The 25,829-nt window shown below is 39.4% G+C and overlaps 1 protein-coding gene across 4 annotated transcripts in view; it reads right to left on the bottom strand.

Annotated features, from left to right (window-relative positions):
• LOC130906608 (organic cation/carnitine transporter 2-like) overlaps positions 1–20,707 on the bottom strand; it is a 32,689-nt gene extending 11,982 nt beyond the window's left edge. For 3 of the 4 annotated variants that reach the window (XM_057821099.1, XM_057821100.1, XM_057821101.1), the window contains exons 1-2: positions 20,467–20,707; positions 8,595–8,777 (exon numbers count right to left, since the gene is read on the bottom strand). In XM_057821099.1, the coding sequence (XP_057677082.1) occupies positions 8,595–8,777; positions 20,467–20,673 (390 nt within the window). In that variant the 5' untranslated portion in view covers positions 20,674–20,707. The remainder of the gene's footprint in view (positions 1–8,594; positions 8,778–20,466) is intronic. The other variant, XM_057821102.1, reaches the window with a different exon arrangement.
• Positions 20,708–25,829: the final 5,122 nt, after the last annotated feature.

Raw genomic sequence — 25,829 nt, 5'->3', positions numbered from 1 at the left:
TCTTGCAACCTTTCGCCACATTTCAGGCTTCAAACATAAAGATATGAAATTTAATTTTTTTGTCAAGAATCAACAACAAGTGGGACACAATCGTGAAGTGGAACAACATTTATTGGATAATTGAAACTTTTTTAACACGTAAAAAACTGAAAAGTGGGGCGTGCAATATTATTCGGCCCCTTTACTTTCAGTGCAGCAAACTCACTCCAGAAGTTCAGTGAGGATCTCTGAATGATCCAATGTTGTCCTAAATGACCGATGATGATAAATAGAATCCAAATGTGTGTAATCAAGTCTCCGTATAAATGCACCTGCTCTGTGATAGTCTCAGGGTTCTGTTTAAAGTGCAGAGTGCATTATGAAAACCAAGGAACACACCAGGCAGGTCCGAGATACTGTTGTGGAGAAGTTTAAAGCTGGATTTGGATACAAAAAGATTTCCCAAGCTTTAAACATCTCAAGGAGCACTGTGCAAGCCATCATATTGAAATGGAAGGAGCATCAGACCACTGCAAATCTACCAAGACCCGGCCGTCCTTCCAAACTTTCTTCTCAAACAAGGAGAAAACTGATCAGAGATGCAGCCAAGAGGCCCATGATCACTCTGGATGAACTGCAGAGATCTACAGCTGAGGTGGGAGAGTCTGTCCATAGGACAACAATCAGTCGTACACTGCACAAATCTGGCCTTTATGGAAGAGTGGCAAGAAGAAAGCCATTTCTCAAAGATATCCATAAAAAGTCTCGTTTAAAGTTTGCCACACGCCACCTGGGAGACACACCAAACATGTGGAAGAAGGTGCTCTGGTCAGATGAAACAAAAATTGAACTTTTTGGCCACAATGCAAAACGATATGTTTGGCGTAAAAGCAACACAGCTCATCACCCTGAACACACCATCCCCACTGTCAAACATGGTGGTGGCAGCATCATGGTTTGGGCCTGCTTTTCTTCAGCAGGGACAGGAAAGATAGTTAAAATTGACGGGAAGATGGATGCAGCCAAATACAGGAACATTCTGGAAGAAAACCTGTTGGTATCTGCACAAGACCTGAGACTGGGAGGGAGATTTATCTTCCAACAGGACAATGATCCAAAACATAAAGCCAAATCTACAATGGAATGGTTCAAAAATAAACGTATCCAGGTGTTAGAATGGCCAAGTCAAAGTCCAGACCTGAATCCAATCGAGAATCTGTGGAAAGAGCTGAAGACTGCTGTTCACAAACACTCTCCATCCAACCTCACTGAGCTCGAGCTGTTTTGCAAGGAAGAATGGGCAAGAATGTCAGTCTCTCGCTGTGCAAAACTGATAGAAACATACCCCAAGCGACTTGCAGCTGTAATTGGAGCAAAAGGTGGCGCTACAAAGTATTAACGCAAGGGGGCCGAATAATATTGCACGCCCCACTTTTCAGTTTTTTATTTGTTAAAAAAGTTTAAATTATCCAATAAATTTTGTTCCACTTCACGATTGTGTCCCACTTGTTGTTGATTCTTGACAAAAAATAAAAATTTTATATCTTTATGTTTGAAGCCTGAAATGTGGCGAAAGGTTGCAAGGCTCAAGGGGGCCGAATACTTTTGCAAGGCACTGCATTTATGTAAAATAAATGCTTACTGCACCTTTTTTTTTCTTTTAACAAAGAATCGAGACTGTTTTGCCTCCATATCTATAAAGAATTCAGGGATTTAAGCATTTATTCACAAGAATTTTCAACGAAAAAAGCTCTTTGTCTGTGATTCCACTTGGTCAGCTTTAAAGGCCAAGCCAGCAATGCAGGCCCCCTATTAATCGGCCATGTGCCCCGTGTCCCGTCAATGTCATTATGAAGTCTATGTGTCATCGCATGTAATTGACTTTCCGATAATTGAATTTAAAGGGGAAGATATAAAAATTTCACATAAGGCTTAATCTTCCAGTTAGCGGAGGTTTAATTAGTCGATGGAGTTGATTTCAACCACCGTTGACCATAAGCGGATATTCAGGGGGGCCAGGCCCCCCACAGTGGCCGAAAAGTGTCATTGCATGTAATTGACTTCCCTATAGACCCTACTCACATGACGTCACAACCACGCCTCCGCGCCATATTGTCCGTCAACTCGTCATGTTTACGCATTACCGCTACGTAAATTCCTCCTATTATGGCGTGTTTTTCTGCTCGTTAACATTAATAATCAAAATGGTGAAGGCGTGTGTGGCGGTTGGTTGCAGTAACAGAGAAGATAGACGGAGAGACTTGAAGTTCTACTGTATTCCGAGAGACACGGAGAGGAGAGCGAGATGGACTGCTGCAATTCGATGAGAAAACTGGGCACCAAACGATCACCACAGACTATGTAGTAGTCATTTTATACCTGGTAAGATGCATTTAATATATATTTAGAGGGTTTTGGGCTGACAACCACAATTAAGATGATTGCGAGGCTAATCGCCGACAACATACAGTTTCAAATTCAAGATGTTTATTTCTTCCGCCATCATTTTTTGAATAATATTTAGCTGGTACCAAGTGAAAGAAGCTGGCCTCGTCTCCGGATCATCAGTTAAACACGTGTGTCCAAACTTTTTGCAAAGGGGGCCAGATTTGGTGTGGTAAAAATGTGGGTGGCTACCTTGGCTGATTTACCTAGAACAATATATTTATACACATTTTAGCAAGCCCTTCTGTGTGTCACATTTGCTTTATTATAATTTTTTAAATTCATAATTTCAACAATCTTGCCTTTGTGGCGTTCTCTTTCGACACTCGGGCTCTTGCGAAATACTGCTGCTGTGAAATTAAACTAGCTTCAAGTTGCTATAATTTCTCGCTGCGTATCTTCCCTGTAATGTTGTACATGTCAGCGTGTCTTGTTTGGTAATATTGCGTTAGATCGAACTCTTTGAAAACAGCGACTGTCTCTTTGCAAATGAGGCCGACACAGTTGTTGCGTATTTTATTGAAAAAATAGTCCAATATCCACCTATCCTTGAAGCGTCGGCCATCGCAGTCAACTTTTTTTTTTGGATTGTCGCCATTTTAGAAAATTGGAAGTAAAGGGTTACACGGGGTAATGTTGCTTAAAGTGCTGCTCTTAAAGTTTTTCAAAGTTTCGTGAGCATAGGCTGAGTTTCTGTGGACAAGATAGTTGTAGATATCAGGGTAGCAGATGTCAGGCAGAGACGGTGAAGACAGCGGGTCGAAAAATATCGATTTAGGCATCAAATATGGATCTGGCGAATGGATAGACTGAAGCTTTTCCACATAACGCCTTTTATGCAACGAAACCAATGAGTTTACAGTGTCTGAAAGCACCGGGGCTTCCATGAATTGCACTATAAATTGCACGACAAATTGAAACCATTGAGAATACGGATAAACAATGACGGACAATATGGCGGCCGGATACAGCGACACGTCATTCTGTGACGTTGGTGAGTAGGGTCTATACAGTATATGATTTTAAAATTAAAAATTTCCAGTAAAATATTGTCTATAGAAGTTGTAAAGCAATAAAACAAACAACATAAATGAATAAAATGAAAAAAAAAAAAAGATATTTTTATAATGGGTCAAAATTTTTCGAACAGATTATGTGACTAGCACCTTAGACGGTCATTTGCTTTGCTTTACCAAAACCACCCGAGGAGTGAAGAGGCCAGATGGATATACGTAATTTTTTTCAAACCTAAGCTTTCAAAAGCAACAACAACTACTGAGCAAGAACCAAGGATTGATCATGTGGACCATGAAACGCTAGAGACCACCGACAAAATGGTGAGGAGAGTTTCAATTTGCCCCACTAAAGACGCTAATTGTACAACAGAGTAGAGCAGGGCGGTAAACCGAAAATTTACCGTTACCGAAATTCTTCACGATGACCGACGTAATTTTGACCATGTCGGTAAATTCGGTAATTTAATAAAAGAAGAAAATATAGTCTTTTCATCCCGCTTTGACTCTGTGTTGTTCGGCTATGTTCATTCCCCTTTAAGAAAGCAGACAGTGTGCTTACGTTTGGAGTCACATGGTTTTCAGGAAGCCAATCAAACAGAAGCCCGGTAGGCTAACGCTAGCAGCTAACGCTAGCGGCTAACGCTACAAGTAAACGGGATGAAGTCGGGCTTAAGTTAGCTTCGCCAAACTTTCACCCGACATTAAGTAAACTCTTGACGGGTTCCAGATAGGGATGGAAAAACCGAGGCTTCCTGAAACAATGAACCACTTTTAAGACAACTGCCCTAAATTGAATCACTGTTTGACACACTGCAAGAGCCCCATCTACTGGATAAACAGTGCACGTTTCTTTTTAAAAGTAAAGTTGACAAATTGCCTCAGCATTACATATCTTCAATAGAATTAAGTGGATGTCGTCTATTTCAACCAGGGGATCGTGTCGTCATTAAGTGTGATTTACACAATTAAAGTTGACCTCTTTAAGCCTGTGTCATTGCTTTTGTCTGTGAAGATGTGTTCAAAGCAGTATTTGTAATACACGACAGTGCTAGTCTTGTAAGTGGCTCGTCCTAGATGACGGGGAGTAGCTATGTATTGTTTATTTTTTGTAAAAAATTACAGTACAGTAAGCACAGTGCTTGGGAACAGGAATATTATTTATTGCATACTGTAAGGATTTCCAAAATCATAAGATGTAAATAATTGAGCCGAATAAAAGAAAGGAAAGGTTTGTGAAACATTTTATTTTTTAATTAAGTATAATTTCTGGGGGGCGGGTGGATGTGTCGTATTTGTATCTATTCTAAATATCTAAACGTATGCCACTATCTAGTGTATAACCATGTGGAATGAATTTAATGAAATTCAAGTGATGATATTTTTCAAGTCATACAAGCTGTTATAAATGTTCACACAAGAATTCTTATTGTTTACAAGATTTTTTTTAATACTTAATGTTTAGACTGCATGTGCAATTGTTAAATTGAAAGCTGGTAAATAAATTTAACGAGAAACTGTTAATTTGTATTCCATGCATTGATTCAAATTTTCAAATTATATATTGCTTGGGCGAATTTATCGTCATTTATCGTTATCGAGGTAAATCTGCTCAATTTATCGTGATACGTACTTAAGGCCATATCGCCCAGCCCTACAACAGAGCCACCACCAGTGTCTTGCCAATGGAGTCACCCCAGTCAAAAATTGTGTACCCTGGCCGCTGGAGTGCACGCACACATTAGTTATGAGTTATGTCGACTAAAACAATCAACTGAAGCCAGAAAAAAACCAGAGTTATATATTTTGGACATTGACGTTTATTAAATTGGAGAAACTCCATACAGGACTTGAATTACAGTAATAACAGTTATAGGTCATCCTACTAATAAAACTGTGAAACATGGCCTTTTTTACAAAAGTTCAGTATGTTTTTTTTATGTCATTCGACTTTTTTTTATGGATGTGCCATGTTTTAAAACCTCGTAGATAACTACATCACCAAAACACGGAAATCAAGCAAATCAGTCCAATGTAGTGGCTCCGCCCAGGGGATACAATTTTTGACTAGGGTAACTACATTGGCGCGACACGGGCGGGCATACCGTATTCAATGGATGATGATCTTTTGCAGCCTGATTTAGAATTCCCCTCAAGAATGATGGGAAACAAAAAAACGCTCATTTTCAACTTATTATTATAAATATTCTTGTAAGTTAATTTTATTGCTGACACTGCGTTTCGGGGTCATCAACATGTTGTGCCCCCCCTGCCCCAAAAGTCAAACTCCGCCTATGCCATTGACTCGCGCTAGCTTCGCCATCTAAGAGCCCTGTAACTAACAAATAACTGACAAACTGCAGGGAATTTGTTGAAATCAACACCACCGACTAATTAAACCCCCTTAACTCGGAGATTAAGCCTAAAGTCAAAAATTCTGAATTTCGGTTTAGGGTTAACAGCATATCAGTCCCAATGTAAAACAATGTAAATTGACTGCACAAAATTATACAACACACAAATGAATTGCACAGTGCAATAAACACAAAGGTGGGGGCGGGCACGAATGCGCGCACACAACCCAGAAGTACGCCATACACACACGCGGTCAATTTGGCCACAAAACACGGCGGCAACAAAGCACTTTACACTCAATCGGACTTACAACACATTCTAAAGATGCTAAACGAACACGTCACCTCACGGCGTAATTGTTCAACACAAATATGATGTATAAAATGCTTGTCGACTTGGAGTAATGACTACCAACCAGTCTAACGGCAAAGCTACGAAACGGCTGCGCATGCAGCGGCTCCAACCTATTGCTGGAATCCTCCAGAATAAAGGAAAAATACTCACGTTTATTCATGGACGCACACAGATCAATCAACATTCCCTCACAAAACTCAACAAGTGGCTGCACTCGGCTCGAATGTGCGCCCGCGCTGGCACGCGCCTTTCTCAGTCCCAAAACACTTAGCGCGTGTTACTCGAGACCAAAACAGGAAGTAGCTGTGAGCGGTTACAATGATTACGAACGCGTAGCGGGAACCTTTGTAACATTTTCTATTCAAAATGCTCTTCGTACATGACTATAATAGTCTTCATTCTACATACATTATGAAGCAATAACAAAATAGTAACTCACAGACACTAAGGAAAGTTTACTGGTTTGGAAAAATGAACGCGTTAGATTATTCGTTACTGAAAGAAAGTAATCAATTTACAGTAACTGACAAGACTGCCTCTGGTTACCTCCTGATACGATTCGCGATACAGAAGACTCATGATAATGTATCGAATGAGGGTTCTAATGAACAAATGTTCATTCGCTCCCTCCCAGTTAAAATTAACTGGACGTCTGGAGCTGTCAATGGCAGTCCATGATTAATAGAGACACTATTCTAGAGGAAAATTTTGGTAGCAATCCAATTTAAAGTCCGGTACTAAACAATATATACATTCTTGGCAAGATACAAACACTACCGTTCAAAAGTTTGGGGTCACCCAGACAATTTTGTGTTTTCCTTCAAAAGTCACACTTTTATTTTTCAAATGAGTTGCAAAATGAAAAGAAAATTGTCCAGGTTAGAAATAAGGATTTTTATTGAAATATTTTCTCCTTCAAACTTTGCTTTTATCAAAGAATGCTCCATTTGCAACAATTACAGCTTTGCAGACCAATGACATACTAGCTGTTAATTTGTTGAGGGAATCTGGAGAAACTTCACTCCATGCTTCCAGAAGCACCTCCCACAAGTTGAATTGGTTTGATGGGCACTTCTTGCGTACCATACGGTCAAGCTGCTCCCACAAGAGCTCAATGGGTTTGAGATCTGTTGACTGAGTTGGCCACTCCATTACAGATAGAATACTAGCTGCCTGCTTCTTTCCTAAATAGTTCTTGCATAATTTGGAGGCGTGCTTTGGGTAATTGTCATGTTGTAGGATGAAATTCACTCCAATCGAGCGTTGTCCACAGAGTATGGCACGGCGTTGCAAAATGGAGTGATAGCCTTCCTTATTTAAAATCCCGTTGACCTTGTACAAATCTCCCACTTTACTGGCACCAAAGCATCTCAGACCATCACATTACCTTCACCATGGTTGACAGATGAGATCAGGGAGTCTTCCAGCATCTTTTCAGTTGTTCTACATCTCACAAGTGTTCTTCTCTTTGATCCAAAGTCCTCACCTCAAACTATGATTCGTCTGTCCGTAACACTTTTTTCCAATCTTCCTCTGTCCAATGTCTGTGCTCTTTTGCCTATATTAATCGTTTCCTTTTATTAGCCTGTCTCAGATATGCCTTTTTTTTTTTTTTTTGCGACGCTGCCCTCAAAGCCAGCATCCCGGAGTCGTCTCTTAACTGTCGACATTGACACTGCCGTTTTGCGGGTACTATTTAATGAAGCTGCTAGATGAGCACCTGCGAGGCATCTATTTCTCAAACTAGAGACTCTTATGTACTTGTCTTCTTGCTCGGCTTTGCAGCGGGGCATCCCGCTTCTCTTTCTACTCTGGTTAGAGTTTGTGCTGCTCTCTGAAGGGAGTGTTACACAGCATTATAGGAAATCTTCAAATTCTTGGCAATTTCTCTTATGGAATAGCCTTCATTTTCTAAGAACAGATTGTCAAGTTTCACGTGAAAGTTGTCTTTTTCTGGCCATTTCGAGAGTTTAATCAAACCCACAAAGGTGATGCTCCAGATACTCAACTAGCTCAAAGGAAGATCAGTTTCAAAGTTTCTCTAACCACCTAAACTGTTTTGAGCTGTGTCAACATAATTGCACAAGGTTTTCTAATCATCTATTATCCTTCTAAGGCAACTAGCAAGCACAATGTACCATTAGAACACTGGAGTGATGTTTGTTGTAAATGGGCCTCTTTACAAAACTATGTAGATATTGCATTAAAACCGGACGTTTTCAGCTAGAATAGTCATTTACCACATTAATAATGTACAGAGTGTTTTTCTGATTAGTTTAATGTTATTTCCATTGAAAAAACTGCTTTTCTTTCAAAAAGGAGGACATTTCTAAGTGAACCCAAACTTTTGAACGGTAGTGTAAATATTCCTGTATATAACCATATCAATGCATTGCCACACCCCTATCCAAAACAATTCCCATTTTTGCAGGGGAAAAAAAATCAGACCTGGGAAACCACTGTGGACTCGTAAACTTCAGTGCTGTAGACCCATCCATCGAAGCAGTCTTCCTGCTCCACGGTGCTCAGGTTTACATCGCGGAGGGGCAGGAGCCCTTCAGATGAAAACTTGCGTAGTAAGTCCAGCCGGTAGCGGCGGCAGCGACTTGGAAGCAGCTCCCCATCCACCACCTCGCAATAGATCAGATTGTGAAAAATACCAGTCATATTTCTGATTGATTGAATGAGCCCATGGTGTCTAAGGATAGTAAATTCAAGTTATAATGTTGAAATTTTGCAAAAACATCTCCAAAAAGTGAGAATATTTTCCACGCTTGGACAAATTTTAATATGGGTAGAAAAAGTTGAGCACTGTTGCATTTCTCACACTGTCCTTCCTGACAAGATTATTATCACAGCAGAGTATAGAATGCTCAATGATGTAAAGCAACAACAACAAAAAAAGCTATACTGTGTCAGTTAAAGACTTACTGTGGCCATATAAACCAAACGTTAAAAATTAGACAAGTTGGAGGTTATTTAAGAACACCAAGGCGAGCAGATAATTTGCTTGTTCATGCGTTGTACAACCCCTAGCAAAAAGTATGGACTCACCAGTCTCGGACGAGCACTCACTCAGACATTTTATTATGTAGAACGAACTCAGATAAAAAGCTGGAAAATCTAATGAATTAGTTCAAAAGTGCAACTCTTTAGCATACAGAAACACTAAAACAAATGAATAAAAAAACATTGCGGTGGTCAGTAAATGTTACTTTTATAGAGCAAGTGCAGGGGAACAAATATAGAATCACTCCATTCTGAGGAAAAATATATGGAATCATGAGAAACAAACAAAGAAATAACAATCAAAACACATCTTTAGTATTTAGTTGCACCAACTCTGACTTTTATGAAAGCTTGCTGTCTCTGAGGCATGGACTTGATGAGTGACAAACTGTATTCTTCATCAATTTAATGCCAACACTCTTTGATTGCAGTTGCCAGATCATCCTTGCAGGTCAAAGCCTTGCTGTTGACCTTTTTTTTTTCAATTTCCACCACAGGTTTTCAATAGGGTTGAGATCTGGACTATTTGCAGGCCATGCCATTGACTGGATGCGTCTATCTCCAAGGAATGCTTTAACAGTTTTAGCCCTGCGGCATGATGCAATGTCATCTTGGAATATGATTTCCTTATCCCCAAACATATTATCAGTTGAAGGGATAAGAAAGCTGTCTAAAATTTCAATGTAAACGTGTGCATTTACTGAAGATTTAACCACAGCCATCTCCCCAGTGCCCTTGCCTGACATGCAGCCCCATATCATCAAGGACTGAGGGAAATTTGATGTTTTCTTCAGGCAGTCATCTTTGTAAAGCTCACTGGAACGGCACCAAACAAAAGTTTCAGCATCATCACCTTGTCCAATGCATAATCTTGACTCATCACTGAAAATAACCTTCATCCAGGCATTCACAGTCCATTATTGCCACTTCTTAGCCCATTGCAGTCTTGTTCTTTCCTGTATTAGTGTCAATGATGGTTTCCTTTTAGCTTTCCTGTATGAAAATCCCATTTCCTTTAGGTGGTTTTGCACAGTTCTGTCACATACCTTGACTCCAGCTTCCTCCCAGTTCTTCTTCATCTGTCTTGTTGTGCATCTTCTGTTTTCAAGACATATGGCCTTTAGTTGTTTGTCATGACATTTGGATGTCTTCCTCGGTCTACCAGTATGCTTACCTAGAACAACCTTGCCAAGCTGTTTGTACTTGGTCCAGATTTTTCATACAGCTGACTGGGAACAGCCCACATCTTTGGCAACCATACGTTTAGCGTTACCTTCTTCAAGAAGTTTAATAATCCTCTCCTTGGTCTCAAGAGACATCTCTCTTGTTGGAGCCATAATTCTTGTGAATCCACTTGGTCCAGCAGCCCTCCAAGGTGTGATAACTGCACTGTTTTTAAATGCTGACTAACGAGCAGATCTAATCTGAGGCAGGGGCCCATTTAAGGAAAGGAGATTGACTGGGTGTGTCTGTATTTTCTAATCAAAATGGAGTGATTCCATTTTTTTTTCTTCAGAATGGAGTGATTCAATATTTATTTCCCTGCACTTGCGCTATAAATGTACGATTTTCTGACCACCACAGTGTTTTTTATTCGTTTCTTTTAGTGTTTATGAATGCCAAGGAGTTGCACTTTTGAACTAATTCATTATTTTTTTCAAGCTTTTTATCTGAGTTTGTTCTACATAATAAAATGTCTGAGTGAGGGCTCGTCTGAGACTGGTGATTTCATACTTTTTGCTAGGGGTTGTATATCGTTGGGAAAATATATCATTTGACTTTGGGTTTGTTTTTAGTGTATATTGTGTAAATATCCTTTCCATAATCAAATCTAGGCCAAACTTTGTTATGGGTCAGTCTAACCAACTATTTAGAGTGCTGGCCAAAATCTTTAAAAGAATGGTAAATGGAGAGTACCTATATAGCGCATTTATCTACATTGTGAAGAGACGAACTGTGATGTTGAAGGAAGCGAGAAGGAGAACGGGCGAGATAGCGGTCGCACGTTGCGACAGCCCGCTGTTATTTTGTTCTTGTTTTTCTTCACTACTGTTGCCACAATAAAGTGGGTAAGTCAATACCAACCCCCCCCCCCCATCCGGGGCATTACAGTATTTTGGATCGGACTTTTCGGTGAAAGTGAGCAGTGGGCGGCTGTTTGGGACGGAACGACGGATATACGCAATCACCGCGGACGAAACCTTGATAGATGCGCTATTTTTCAAGTTTCGCGAACTCTGGGACACTCAAAAAATAGCTCTCATACCTCTCCTTGCTAAGCTAAATGGTACCTCGACGTGTGTTTGTGTGGAAAATTCTTTACACAGCAATTATAATTTCCCCCAACTCCTTGAAATGGGTCCATTACAAGGACGTAGGTTTGGTCTCAATATTGGTAGGGACAATATACCTGCATGTCAAGGGCGTAGGTTTGGTCGCAATATAGACCCTACTCACCTACATCACAAAATGACGTGTCACTGTATCCGGCCGCCATATTGTCCGGCATTTTTTAGCCCTATTCTCAATGGTTCCAATTAGTCGTGCAATTTATGGAGCAATTCATGGAAGCCCCGGTGTTATCTGACGCTGTAAACTCATTGGATGTGTTGCATAAAAGGCGTTATGTGTGAAAAGCTTCAGTTTATCCATTCGCCAGATCCATATTTGATGCCTAAATCGATGTTTTTCGACCCGCTGTCTTCGCCGTCTCTGCCTGACATCTGCTACCCTGATATTGACAACTATCTTGTCCACACAAAATCAGCCTATTCTCACGAAAGTTTGAAAAACTTTAAGAGCTTGGAGGCTTATAAATACTTCGTTGCTGGTTGGGTGAAACAGGTCCTCGTCCACGAAAATTTGGCAGGAATCTATCTTGTGCTCGGTAAGGTGAGTTACGAAATTTTCAATTCAAAATCTTTTGTTCCTGCTAACATCCAGTGTCAAGTCTAATGTATTTCATGTCATTTGTCAATGGAGCTAGGGCTTTTAATGTTTATATGGTTTAGCGATAGCACTCTCACTACATACATATATAATATGTAATAAATATGAAGTGCGATAGCACTACTCCAGATTGTCCCTAGTTGAATTTATTTTTTTGGCTTTTGACCTCAATATTGAAATTGTAAATTAATTGTGTGACAACTGTCTTATTATCCCCTTATAATTATATATTTTCAGGTAGTTCATTCACAACGTCTGAGTGTATGTTGTCGGCGATTAGCCTAGCAATGATCTTAATTGTGGTTGTCAGCCCAAAACCCTCTAAATATATATTAAATGTATCTTACCAGATATAAAATGACTACAACATAATCTGATGTAATCGTTTGAAGCCCAGTTTTCTCGTCGAATTGCAGCAGCCCATCTCGCTCTCCTCTCCGGGTCTCTCGGAATCCGGTAGAACTTCAAGTCTCTCCGTCTATCTTCTCTGTTATTGCAACCGACCGCCACATACGCCTTCACCATTTTGATTAATAATGTTAACGAGCAGAAAAACACGCCATAATAGGAGGAATTTACGTAGCGGTAATGCATCAACAGTGACGAGTTGACGGACAATATGGCGCAGGGGCGTGGTTGTGACGTCATGTGAGTAGGGTCTATAGGTAGGGACGATATGACAGCATAACCTCCATCTACACTTTTTGCTTGAGACGGGACATTAATAAGACCAAGCAGATTGGGTGAATGGTGGTCAGGGCTACACTTTTCACCAATGTGAACCAAATTAATTAATAGGCTAAATTATTAATGCAAAATAAATAAATACAAATTTATTTAACTTCCACACTGCAAATTTATAACATCTGATAATTTTTCTTAAATGTAGTCGAATAATTTTCCCCATCTTGTTCTAAGTGTTAAAGGTTGGTTAACAGATTAATGCATCAGATTCTTACACTTACTTTAAGTATGTACTACTATTACTACAGTATTTACTCTTATTAGGGCCATATAACTACAAGTTGGTCATTTTTCACCTAAATCAAGAAAAAAATGCTTTCAAATAATGTTTTGAACAATATCTATTCTTGAATTAAGAACATTTCTGACAAGTTTTTAAAGCTTATTTTCAGCTAGGAATTTTTCTTATTTCAAGAAAACTAAGTGAGTAAAATTTACTTGAAGCACTAGCAGATAATTTCACTTATTTCTAGTAGATTTACACTGAAAACATTTTTTTTTTGGTGGGGGGGATGGGGGGTTGCAGTGCATATGTATTGGTTTCGGTGGTACACCGTTTGATTAAACCTTTGTTTTTAAAAACTACTAAAGAAACATTTTGAAAACTTCCAGAATAAGTGTCTGGATTTTATAAGCAAATTTAAATCGCAATATTTAAACGCAGAGGTGGGTAGAGTAGCCAAAAATTTTACTCAAGCAAGAGTACCGTTACTTCAAAATAATACTACTCAAAAGTATGTCATCCAAAAAATGTACTCAATTACAAGTAAAAAAAAGTATACAGTGAAAAGAATACTCAAGTAAGAGTAACATTTTGAGTAACTGCTTATTTTTGTTTGATTTTTTTTAAACAATGGTATATGAATTGTTGCAATTAAGATCCTGGACAATAACACATTACATAACCGCATTAAGCCAAAGAAATACAAAAAAAATTAATTGAATTCCAATGAGAGAAAAAACAAAACATAAATGAGGCATTATTCATCCAAAGAGCATGAGTGCCCTCTGGTGGAGCAAACAGTTCCTAGTTTTAATAGTGAAGAGTTCCTTCATTATTAGCCTACTATTTAGAAATCAAAATGAGCATATATCCGGTTTTCCTTGGTCAGTTAGTGCCAATTAAAAACTGGGATAGAGGTTGAAATCCGAACTTTCGAGTCATGTTGAGAGCAGCGCTCAGTATCAAATACTTCATTTTTTACGGTGCTAAAGACCACATGATTGAGCAGGCTGTCATAAAGCTAGAACGGCAAGCTTGCGTCTGATTGGAATAATGGAGTCATGTAATTATTTTTGCAACGTCTCATTGGTGAAATCGGTAGAGCTACTTGCTACTACTACAGCAGTTACAGCTACTCGGCATCGCTGGCAAAAACAATAATCTAATTAATCCAATATTCTCTTGTTTATTTAGCACCTTTGGATAACTTTGAGGGTCCAGCTGAATGTAAAAGAGTGCTTATTCACCACCACAAAAGCTTCGGGAGCAAAATAGTATCAGGGTGAAAAATTTCACAGAACACAGGCTGTGAACACGTGTGTGAATGTAGGGGAGGGGGTCGAGTCATCAGCCAATCAAATTGGCAATCAAATGGACTAGCACATTCAGCAGGTGTAGAGGGGTCAATGTATGTCTGAACATATTGAAAGTACAGTAATTCACTTAATAATGGTAGCGTTAATTCTGTCCTTACAATTTGGGAAGACAATTTAAATTACCTTTATAATTGAAATCATTATATAATGCAAATAAGGTTGCATAAAAGTTGGTGGGGACAATTTAAGTTGGTAGTGACATGTCCCTACCGTCACTATGCAAACCTACGCCCTTGCTGCATGTACAGCATAACCTGCATGTACACTTTTTGCTATAATAAGACCAAACAGATTGGGTGAACGGGGGTCAGGGCTACATTTCTTTGAACCTAATTAATTGATAAGCTAAATAATCAATGCAAAAATGAATGAGATGAACTTTTGGTATCGACCAAATAAGTATTTTCCACCATGATTTGCAAATAAATTCTTTAAAAATCAAACAATGTGATTTTCTGGTTTTTTTTCTCCACATTCTGTCTGTCGTGGTTGAGGTTTACACATGTTGACAATTACAGGCCTTTCTAATATTTTCAAGTGGGAGAACTTGCACAATTAGTGGTTGACTAAATACTTATTTGCCCCACTATAAATCAACAAGAAAGAGTTAATTTGTGTTTCAGGCATTTTTCTAGATTTTCAAATGATGTAGCCCGATTGGGCGAATTTATCGCCATTTATCGCTATCGAGGTAAATCAGCTAAATTTACCACGATAAGTGCTAGGGCCATATCGCCCAGCCCTACTTACTGCATAGTATGTCAGTAGAACCGGTAAAATGTCCCCATTAATAAAATTTAATTTGTGGGGACCTAGTGTGAAATATGCATAGCGGAAAACACTCAGATGACTTGAAGTTCCGCTCTGAGACCCCCAATTTGGTCAAATTTCAAAATTGTCCTATATGCATGTGTGATACATCATTGGAAAACTTAAAATGTCAATTTTCGGGTGGGGGGTGGGGGTGTGGGGGGGGATTTTTGAACAAAAAACAAAACAAAACAAAAAATTTAATCAGCAAAACCCTAACTGGAGGTGAGAACACTCGAGAGCATAATTAAAGACGGCATGATTTTATTGAGATATTTTCACGGACTTCCCTTGTTTTGATCAGAAAACTCCATGTAGCATGTATTACCGCGTGTCAAGACACAGCTGTGAATGGCCACAGATGGATTTTGGGGGGATTTTATGAGTGAAACATGGTAATATAACAAGGGTCGCGATGCAGAAATCGCAGACATCAAGAAGTGGTCGAGATTTTCATTTTCATATATTTACCCTTTTAAATGTTTTTATCCAATTTTTCTTTGTTTGGATCGATTATTTATCCTCTAAAATAATTGGGAAAATGCGACAGGAATGAAAAAAATACAATTAAGCGATAGTTATGAGGTAGATATCCGTGACTTTTTTACAGACACCAATTTTTTTTCATTGTGACGTAATTTGTTAAGTTAAAATATGTTTGTAATATTGTATGTTAAAGGGTATGTAGTGCCCTGGGAAAATTTTAATATTCCATCATTAATCCATAAACGCATGCCTTTTGTATTCATATCATGCCATTTCGTGTAATTACACACAAGAAAATGAAAGAAAATTTCGCTTGATTGTCAAGCTAAAACGACCGGCGCCCGAGATCTGGCAGATTGTGTGCGTGACGTCACGACAAGTGAAGAGAGTGCCACCGGCCACTAGGGGGGCAGCGCCTGTCTGCATCAATATAATTCCTTCTAGTGAGGGGAGAATTAGGGGTGTTTTGAGCTGTTTATGCTGATGCATTGTGTTCGTCCTGCACATATTCCAGGTTCCCTCATGAAGAAACACCCCTCACTGTCAATTCTGAATTCTCTTTTATTGGTGTTTCTTCAACAAGAAAAAGGCTCAGTGCTTTAATACTGAATGGCGGCGATGATAGCAGACAATTTTGTTTCTAGTTTCAGCGACGAATCCGACGTAGAAGGACGTAACGAATGTTCATTTAATGGTGACGAGGAGAGTTACGAAGCTTTAATCAGTGTTTTAGGTTACCAATTTGAGACCAAACGAACGCCAATGCAGCGTAATGAAACGGTCATTGAGGGAAGCAATGACGCTGATGAAACATCGGGAGCAGATCGTGTGGGAAACACCAATGATTTGTTTTGCATTTCTTTTTGTGAAGCTGATACACCGTAACTGCAAAATAAAGGAATGGATAAAATAATTATCATTTATTGCGCTATCATAGCTTTTCGCTCTGCCAACAGACACAAATATGAATGGGATCAGAGAATTTGTTCTATATATTTTACGAACGATAATTTATACATGTGTCCAGTCCTGTATCCAATGCGTGACATTTTTTTTATTATAAAAGAGTACTCACTCTGGCCATTTCGAGCTTTGCTGCTCCCCTCCTTTGCTTAGCCTTAGCCTCCTTTGCTAGTCATCGTCCTCTTTCTTGATATCTCGGGACATTTAGGTGGGTGCGCGTGTATGGTCGGCACCGCATCTCCTTTGAGCAGCAATCTTCACTTGTCAGTAGTTCGAGAAGCTTTCAGGTGGAAAATGCGCACCACAGAAAAGCGTGCCGGAGGCTGTGTCTAGAAAATTAGCCCTCTTTGCAAGGACGAACTTTACCCATTGTCTGTGTAGTCCAGCTTTTTTTTTCGCGTTCAGGAACTCATGGATACTATATTCCGATAAATAACTATTTGTACACCACATAGCACAGCAGTTTTGAACCATTTTTGTGATGTTTTGGTCAAAGGAACCCCAACGCTACTCTCTCGTCGTTAAAAAACAATGGCACCTGGCTCCGCCTCGACTGTCAATCACTTGTCGTGACGTCTCCGCCCCATTCGGCTGTTTCCGGAACACTTTCGGAAATGTTCGTCATTTTCGATCTATTTTCGATAATTGCTCATTAATGTGATTGATTTTTTTGTTAACTTTATCAATATTTGTTATCTTGGCACATAACGGTTCTATTGATGTCTCACACCCCCTTTGCCGCTACATACTCTTTAAGTAAAATATGCGAGTGAATCATTTTTTAAAGTCTTTTTTTTTTTTTTTTAAACGAAATTTTAGACATTGATTAGTGATTCTAAGCTAAAAATGACACATTTTGAATAATAAATATAATTACTTACCTTCTTTTTATGGCTGGGTGGAAACAAAAGCGGTTGTGCGACGTCTGCAAACAGGGTTTCCAGGGTAAAACGGACAAATTAAAAATAGTTCGGGGACTTAATGCGCCATGAATCACCTATGGCAGCATATAGACATAATGTTGTATGTGGGGTAGCGTGGCTCAGTGGTAGAGTAGTTGTGGCTTCGATTCTCTGCCCTGATGAACTCGCCTAAGTATCCTTGAGCAAGATACTGAACCCCACATTGCTCCTGGTGCTGCGTCACCAATAGGTAGATAGCAATGTAGTGTAAAGCACGTTGAGCACCTTGAAAGGTGGAAAAGCGTTATACAAGTATAACACCATTTACCATTGTTGTATCAAACACAACGGTTCTTTTGGCTTAAAATACAGCAGTTTATTTTAAAGAGGGGTGAAAAAGCAGAAACTGCTTTTTCAGCCATGTCTGTGTTTTCCGCCGTATATTAATTTGCATATTATTTAAATGAGGTCCCCAAAAAGAAAAGTAAAGTAAAATCTTTTTTTCTAGGTCCACAGAACGCATGGTGAAAATCCTTACTTCATCATTTCTGGTATTTGAAGGCGTGTATAAGTTCACATGGCCAAACTGGTTATACTGTACCTGATTTTTTTCAGTTATGTGAAGCATTTAGAAAGGGTGGTGCCCACAAATGTTGCTTTCATTATTTTAGAATCTTTGTACCCAGAAAAAATAAAAACCCGTATGGGTGCATGCGTAAGGGAAATTAGCCTGACCCCAGGGGCGTTACCGGGGGGAGGCAGGGGTGGGCAGTCCCCACCCACGGACACGCTCTGCCCACCCGAAGAAAACTTGATGTAGTACTAACGGCAGTCTGGGCACCGCGTATGGTATCCTATTCATATGGTACTGATGACCAAGTTTTAACCGTTGCGTTGTTACCTCCTCTTTCACCTTAAAAAATAAAAATAAAAAAAATAAAGAAATGAAATGCAATGTTGGTTTTGTTCCTAGGGGGCGCTACACACATTTACGTATATTTTGATTTTTTTTTTTTTTTTTTACATTTTATCAAAATTTTCACCAGTGTTCACCTGGCTGCTGAGTTTGGTGAGTTTTGAAGCATTCTGAGGGGGTCAAAGTAGGTCTAAAAAGCGGCGGCGGGACAAAGAATGACTGCTAGGGGGCGCTACATAGTGTATTTGTAATTTGTCTTTACACGGTATCAAAGATTGCACCTGTCTTGACGTGCCTGCCGATTTTGGTGCATTTTGAAGCATTCTAAGGGGGCAAATTGAGCTCGAAGGGGCTGCGGAACAAAGAATAACTATAATAATAATAATAAAACGGAGGAACCACAATAGGTTACCAAAAAAACATTGTCACCTGCATGTCCATACAGTTCAGTTATGGATGTGTTCTAAATCAAATCAAATCAACTTTTATTTTGTTTAGACCAATTCACAACAACAGTTATCTCAAGGACAAAAACAAAACACGTTTTAAGGTGCAGTAGCCCTACGCTGGATTTCGACCTACTTGAGCATTGTAGCCTTTTTTTTCCCCCTAGGTAAGACTAATGCCCATCTTCACCTGGCATCCTGGTAACACCACTGCCCAGACCAGGCGGCATGGGCGGGCATTAGGGGGCCGGGCCTGCCCTGAGAGACTGCTGTGCCCGCCCAAGCTCGATTAGACTGTACTGTGTATTTTATTTTATTTTTTTCTTAAATCTTCCACAAAAACGCACACACACACGGAGAGGATGAACCCTCTATTCATCCTATCTTGATCTGTCGTCATTCAATTCAACCAATCTGAGCAGCGAATGAAGGCAATTTCTAGCCAATCACAGATAAGGGGGGCGGGCTGAGTAGCCGGTCATTGGGTGCTCATGTTTATCAGTGCATATGTTATGTTTACGCTGAAGCACTTTAGGTAAATACACACACACACACACAGAAATGCACCATTGTTTTTCGCATACCTGTCAAATTGTACGGTTTCGGCGTAATTTGTACAAGTGAGCACTGATTTTTAAATGTGTACGCCGTACGTTCCAAATCTGTACATTTTTCGTGCATTATGGGTTTTTTTCTCCGTTTGGATTTTGTCACCGTTTCGGCAACAAGACAATGTGCGTTACGATGCGTTACTACGTTGGTTGAATGACGCGACAAAAGTCAGAGACACGGAGAGAGAAGAGTGTTTGTTGTGACGCTGTAGCAAACGCGATGCTAGGCTAGGTGGCTCGAATATTTCCTGACTGTAGCCGACAGCCTGCAATCTACGCCTAGATATCAAATGGTTATAGAACTACATGCGCAACCAGCGCCATTTTGAAGCAGTAGACTTCTCAGAAAGGCTCTGTTGTAGTGAACCTTCCTAGCGAACTGAAGTAACTTTTTATCTAAAATACTCCTAAATCGGCAAAATCTTGACGTGAATCTATATTTAAATGATATTACAGTTTTAAAACTTTAACATGTCGAAAGTAGACAGACGGGAACTAATGCAAAAACAGTAGCAATTTTAACAACTTTAACAGTTGATTCACAATATCAAACGATTTCCAAACATAGCAAAGGTTACTATGTTTTTTTTGTTGTTGTTTTTTTTGTAAATGAAAAAAAAAATCTTACATAAATTCATATATATAAAGCATCAGTCATAAATCAGTTTGTTAGGTTTTGTGCTTGTACGCTACGTTCTCTTAAATCATTTATAACTCGTGGGGGATAAGCCCCCCGGTTCTTAAAACCTAGTGACGCCCCTGCTTTCCTTCATACGACAGTACTGTGTGCGAGATAAACGTTTATACTGTATCAGACGTAGTAAATAAGCTCCTTGAGAGAAACATACTGCACGTTGTATTGAATGTGCAGGAATTAAAATGTACCTCCAAAGGGACCGCAGCCTGCTGCCACTCCTGACTGAGGTTGGTCTCGGGAATTCGGCATCGGTGCCGTGGCGTGTCGGTGACGAACACCAGCGAGAAGGATCCCGTTCCGTTGGGCAAGTTAGTGGAGCAGAGCAGGAAGAAAACCATCAGTTGGAAGCGACCCCACGTTCCCAGGAAGGCCACGCTGTTTTCGTAGTGTCGCATGTTCCCGTCTGACTTGAATAAGTGCACAAATAAACTTGGAACACTCGCGGAGTGACTTCAGAGCGCTGCACTGCTTCCTAGTGGAGGTCAATTTCTGTGGAAGTTTTTAGTAACTTGCATGAAGAATGATGTATTTTTGTTATATTATTGTGAGAATGCCATTTGCCATTACATTTCAACTTGAAATTCAAGGTTAGGCATATTTGCGTGCTTCTCGCACCACTACGTTTTCCCTGTACAGTATTTGCCTGTTGTACACATACATTTCCTTTTAAAATGATCCCCCGTTTTTCGCGGTTAATCGGGACCAGAACCTGCCGCGATAAGTGGAAAAACCGCGAAGTAGCGCCCCCGCCTCCTCCCAAAAATATATTTATTCATTTATTTATTCAGATTTAGCATTGGAAAGAGCAGGGACGTCACTAACTGTTAAGAATTAGGGTGGCGTAGCCCCCAGGAGATGACCAGGATGTAAGTGAACATAGCATTTTATATCTATAAATATTTGGGCACATATGTAACAAAAATGGCTGTGATTTCAAACAAAAATACTATTAATTTCTTAAAGTGTCTAATATCTTGAAGTAATATCTGGGTCAGGCTAATTTGCCTTGCACACACCCACAAATATATATATATCCAAATATTTTACATACATACATACATACATACTGTGTGTATATATATGGCGGAAAACACTCAGGTGACTTGAAGTTCCGCTCTGAGACTCCCAATTTGGCCAAATTTCAAAATTGTCCTATATGCATGTGTGATGCATCATTGGAAAGCTTAAAATCTCAATTTTCTGGGGAAGAAACGTTTTGAACAGGAGGGCTTTTTTTTTTTTTTTAAATGTTTTTTTTAAACAGCAAAACCCTAACTGGAGGCGAGAGCAGAATTAAAGACACCACGATTTTCACGAGATATTATCGCGTACTTACCTTGTTTCGATCCAAAAACTCCACATAGCATGTATGTCTGAGCGTCAAGACACAGCTGTGAATGGCCACAGCCAGATTTTTGGGGGATTTTATGGGTGAAACATGGTGATATAACAAGGGTCGCGATGTAGAAATTGCAGACAACAAGGAGTGGTTGAGAATGTCTTTTTCATATAGTTACCCTTTTAAACATTATTTTTCAATGTTTATTTTTTTTGGATCGATTATTTATCATCTAACATACTGGGGAAAATGCAACAGTAAAAAAAAAAAAAAAAAAAAAAATACAATTAAGCGATAGTTATGAGGTAGATATCCGTGACTTTTTTACAGACGCCAAATTTTTCATTGTGACGTAATTTGTTTAAAATATGCAAGTGAATAATTTTTTTAAGTCGTTTATTTTTTTTAAACGAAATATTAGACATAAATTAAGGATTCTAAGCTAAAAATGACAGACATTTTGAATAATAAATATAATTACTTACCTTCTTTTTATGGCTGGGTTGAAACAAAAGCGGTTGCGCGACATCTGTAAACAGGTGTTTCCAGGGTAAAACTGACAAATTAAAACTCGTTCGAGGGCTTAATGCACCATGAATCTGCTATGGCAGCATATAGACATATTGTTCTATCAAACACATCAGTTCTTTGTGCTTAAAATACAGCAGTTTATTTTAAAGAGAGGTGCAAAAGCAGAAACTGCTTTTTCAGTCTTGTCCGTGTTTTCCGCCATATATATATATATATATTCTTGGCTTTCTCCACTTTCTAATCATTACTCTTCTACTCACCTTTACAATTGAAGTCTCTCCCCTCTCACCCTCTTTGCTCCTGTGCGCTGACTCCTACATGTCAGTAAAGGTGGTGGAGTGGATATTATTAGTGTATTATTATTATGACCATCCACTGATGATTATCATACAGTACAGGCCAAAGGTTTGGACAGATGTTCTCATTCGTGCGTTTTTTTTCTTTTTAATTTTCATGACTATTTACATTATGAATTCTCACTGGAGATAAAAAAAATAAAAAATAAAAAATAAATTAAACTACTAAATTAAACCACAAATGTGGCCCCAAGTCACATAGGCCCGATCGCTTTCACTTTCGTGACTTTTTGGACTGTCAAATTGTTGCCACTTCCAGGAGAATGAGCCTCACAAAACGGACGCCTGGAGAGGCTCCGCCAGTCTCGGCCAGTTCCTCTCACACGGTATGTTCAGCAACAGCATGCAAACTGCAATCGCCACGTTAGAACCCGATTCGGTGTATCAAATGCAACTGCTTACCGCAGCAGCACAACAATTGGCCCTGGCTAATCGTCTGTCATCTTGCCATTGTTGATTTTGAATAGCGTCCGCGCTGTGCTTCCGCTTCCAAAGATGCCCTGCGTGTACTGTCACAGTCTGGAGCATCACAGGTGTGACCCACTACCACTGTATATCTCCATACTATATTTTTCCTCTTCAATATCTACACATATTTGTGTAGTGCCAAGTAATCATACTTGCACTGATACTGATCCCATCCCATGTGAGGTATCAGTTGATGCCGATACTGTACCGATATAAAGGGCCAAAGCTGTCAAAATAAAAAATAAAGTGAAAATAAAAAAACGAATGAATGGTAAATAGAAAGGAGAATCAAAAATTAAAAATGTGAAAATACAATAAATACAAAAATGACTACCTAGACTGAATTAAATATCAATAGGGTTATCAGCAATGCATGAACATTCAGAAGGAAATGCTATTCAAATAACTGGGGCGTTCCCCTGAGCCTGCACTGCAGCCTTGGATTCAATGTTCATTCACTGGCTGTTAGGGCCCCCAGAGCCTGTATTGCTTGCCTGCCTGGACAGCTAACCTGCTTGCACACCAATTGCCCACCTGATCCTTTGGATACAGGCTGCCATCAAATTCCACGATAAACTTTTGTTACTACTGCCAGTTTGCCTCCCTTCTCTGTGCTTGGGTCCCCCACTCACCCAGAACCATTACACTTCCAGCCTCCCACTTCAAATGGATTGAACGTCTAGTAGTGATAAACTTATTGAATTCATAGCAGAAGGATGCCACAAGATTGGACGTTGGTCGTCTAGGGCAGGGGTGGTCAAACTATTCCACAAATTGCCTCAGTGGGTGCAGGTTTCTGTTCCAACCCATCAAGAGGAAACCTTTTCACCAATCTGGTCTCTTGTAAGAGCAATCAGATGTTCACAGTTAGGTGCTTGTTTTAGCTCCTTGGTTAAACTGTCTGTGCTAGATCAGTTGGAACAAAGACCAGGACACACTATGGCCCTTGAGGACCGGTTTGCCCACCCCTGGTCATAGACTTCATAATATATCATTATGAAGTCGATGTCATGGTCTAGGGGATGGTGACAAGCACTCAATTTTCACAGCTGAGTGCATTGCAGGCGACCATTTTGGGTACGGCAACCAGCTGTTGGAAACTACATGGCAAACAGTACATACTGCACAGCGTCAGCACATTATTTCTTAGTACTCCCCGATGACACCACTTTAGTGCCATCCTTCCATCATCTACTTTTTAATCCAAGGTTGGGTCACAGGGGCAGCAGCTTTACCAGGGAAGCCCAATCCATAGACTTCACAATGATATAGACAGGACACAGGGTGCGGGGCCAATTAATAGGGGGCCTATCTCGTCAAAGCTGACCGAGTGGAAACACAGACAAAGAGCTTTTTACGTTGAAAATTCATGTGAATAAATGCTGAAATCCCTGAATTCTTTAGAGATATGGACCTAAAACAGTCTGGATTCTTGGTTAAAAGCAAAAAAACAACAAGAAAAAAAACACCGGACAGTTAGCATTTATTTTACGTAAACATGTCGAATGTGCTGCTAGTCTTTAAGTCACTGTGGCGCCGCCTTATCACCACAAAGCTTTTTACGTTGACATTTTTGGAAATAAATGCTTAAATCCCTGAATTCTTTATAGGTATGGACGTAAAACAGTGTCGATTCCTGGTTAAAAGCAAAAAAACTGCGAAGGTCGCATTTATTTTATGTAAAAAGAGCTTTTTACGTTGAAATTTTTGGAAATAAATGCTTAAATCCCTGAATTCTTTTTAGATATGGACCTGAAACAGTCTCGATTCTTGGTTAAAAGCAAAAAAAAAAAAATACACCGAAGCGTTAGCATTTATTTTACGTAAATATGTCAAATTTGCTGCTAGTCTTTAAGCCACTGTGGCGCCGCCTTATAACCACAAAAACCTTTTTACATTGAATATTTTTGGGGATAAATGCAGAAAATTCCTGAATTATTTATAGATATGGATGTAAAACAGTCTTGATTCTTGGTTAAAAGCAAAAAAAACGGGCAGTTAGCATTTATTTTATGTAAATATTGCAAATTTTGACGCCAATGCCATAGCGGTTAAGTTCTCCCGTTGATTTTGAACGTTTCAAAATGCATGCAATGTACGAAAAATATAATAGTTACCTTGAATTCTTGAACAAATCGCTCCTGAGACAATACTTCCTGTTTTAATGAGGTACAGCTTTCGTAGTTTTTCAACCTAAATCTGGCATTGGAGAATAACTGCGACCGACTTCGGCTGACTGAAGTGGAGTGTAGGACGGCCCCCTACTTGAAGGCGTGGCGCAGTGTCTGGTGAATGTGACCTGTCAATATCATTATGAAGTCTATGCCCAGTCATAACGGTATCGATACTTGTCTAAAATTGTATAATACCGGTACCGATTCAATACTTTTATTGGTACTAGTATCGATGCAACAATAATCAAGATTCAAAACATCTTTTAAAGACTTTGAGGTGGAGCCAATCTGATCTATTTACTCCCAACCCTCCCTGATCAAACTGATTGATTATCACAATCAAAGGCAGTTTACGAGTTAATATTTGACTTTTTTTCATTTGAGATAAAATGAGTTGTATCTATCCCTTAGAAATTGAGGATATCATTGTTCAATGTGTGATAAACAAAATGGAGGTCACATGCAATAAAAAAACACCTCAAGCCCTGCCAAGATGTATCACCAAGAAACACTTTCAAAATTTTCAAATTTCGAGAAAAGTTAACTTTCGACACCGAGTAGCCCCTTTAGAGCAACTACAAAATGTATGTACTGCAACTGCAAGTGAATTTTGCAGTGCAGTATATTGCTAAACAAGCATTGCGTAGTATTTCAAATACTCGCTTGACTAATGTTGCAAATTT

Source organism: Corythoichthys intestinalis, chromosome 18, assembly GCF_030265065.1.
Source record: "Corythoichthys intestinalis isolate RoL2023-P3 chromosome 18, ASM3026506v1, whole genome shotgun sequence".
Classification (NCBI taxonomy): Eukaryota; Metazoa; Chordata; class Actinopteri; order Syngnathiformes; family Syngnathidae; genus Corythoichthys; species Corythoichthys intestinalis.
Note: the sequence above shows the minus strand (reverse complement) of the source record. Positions and strands in the feature narration are given on the sequence as shown.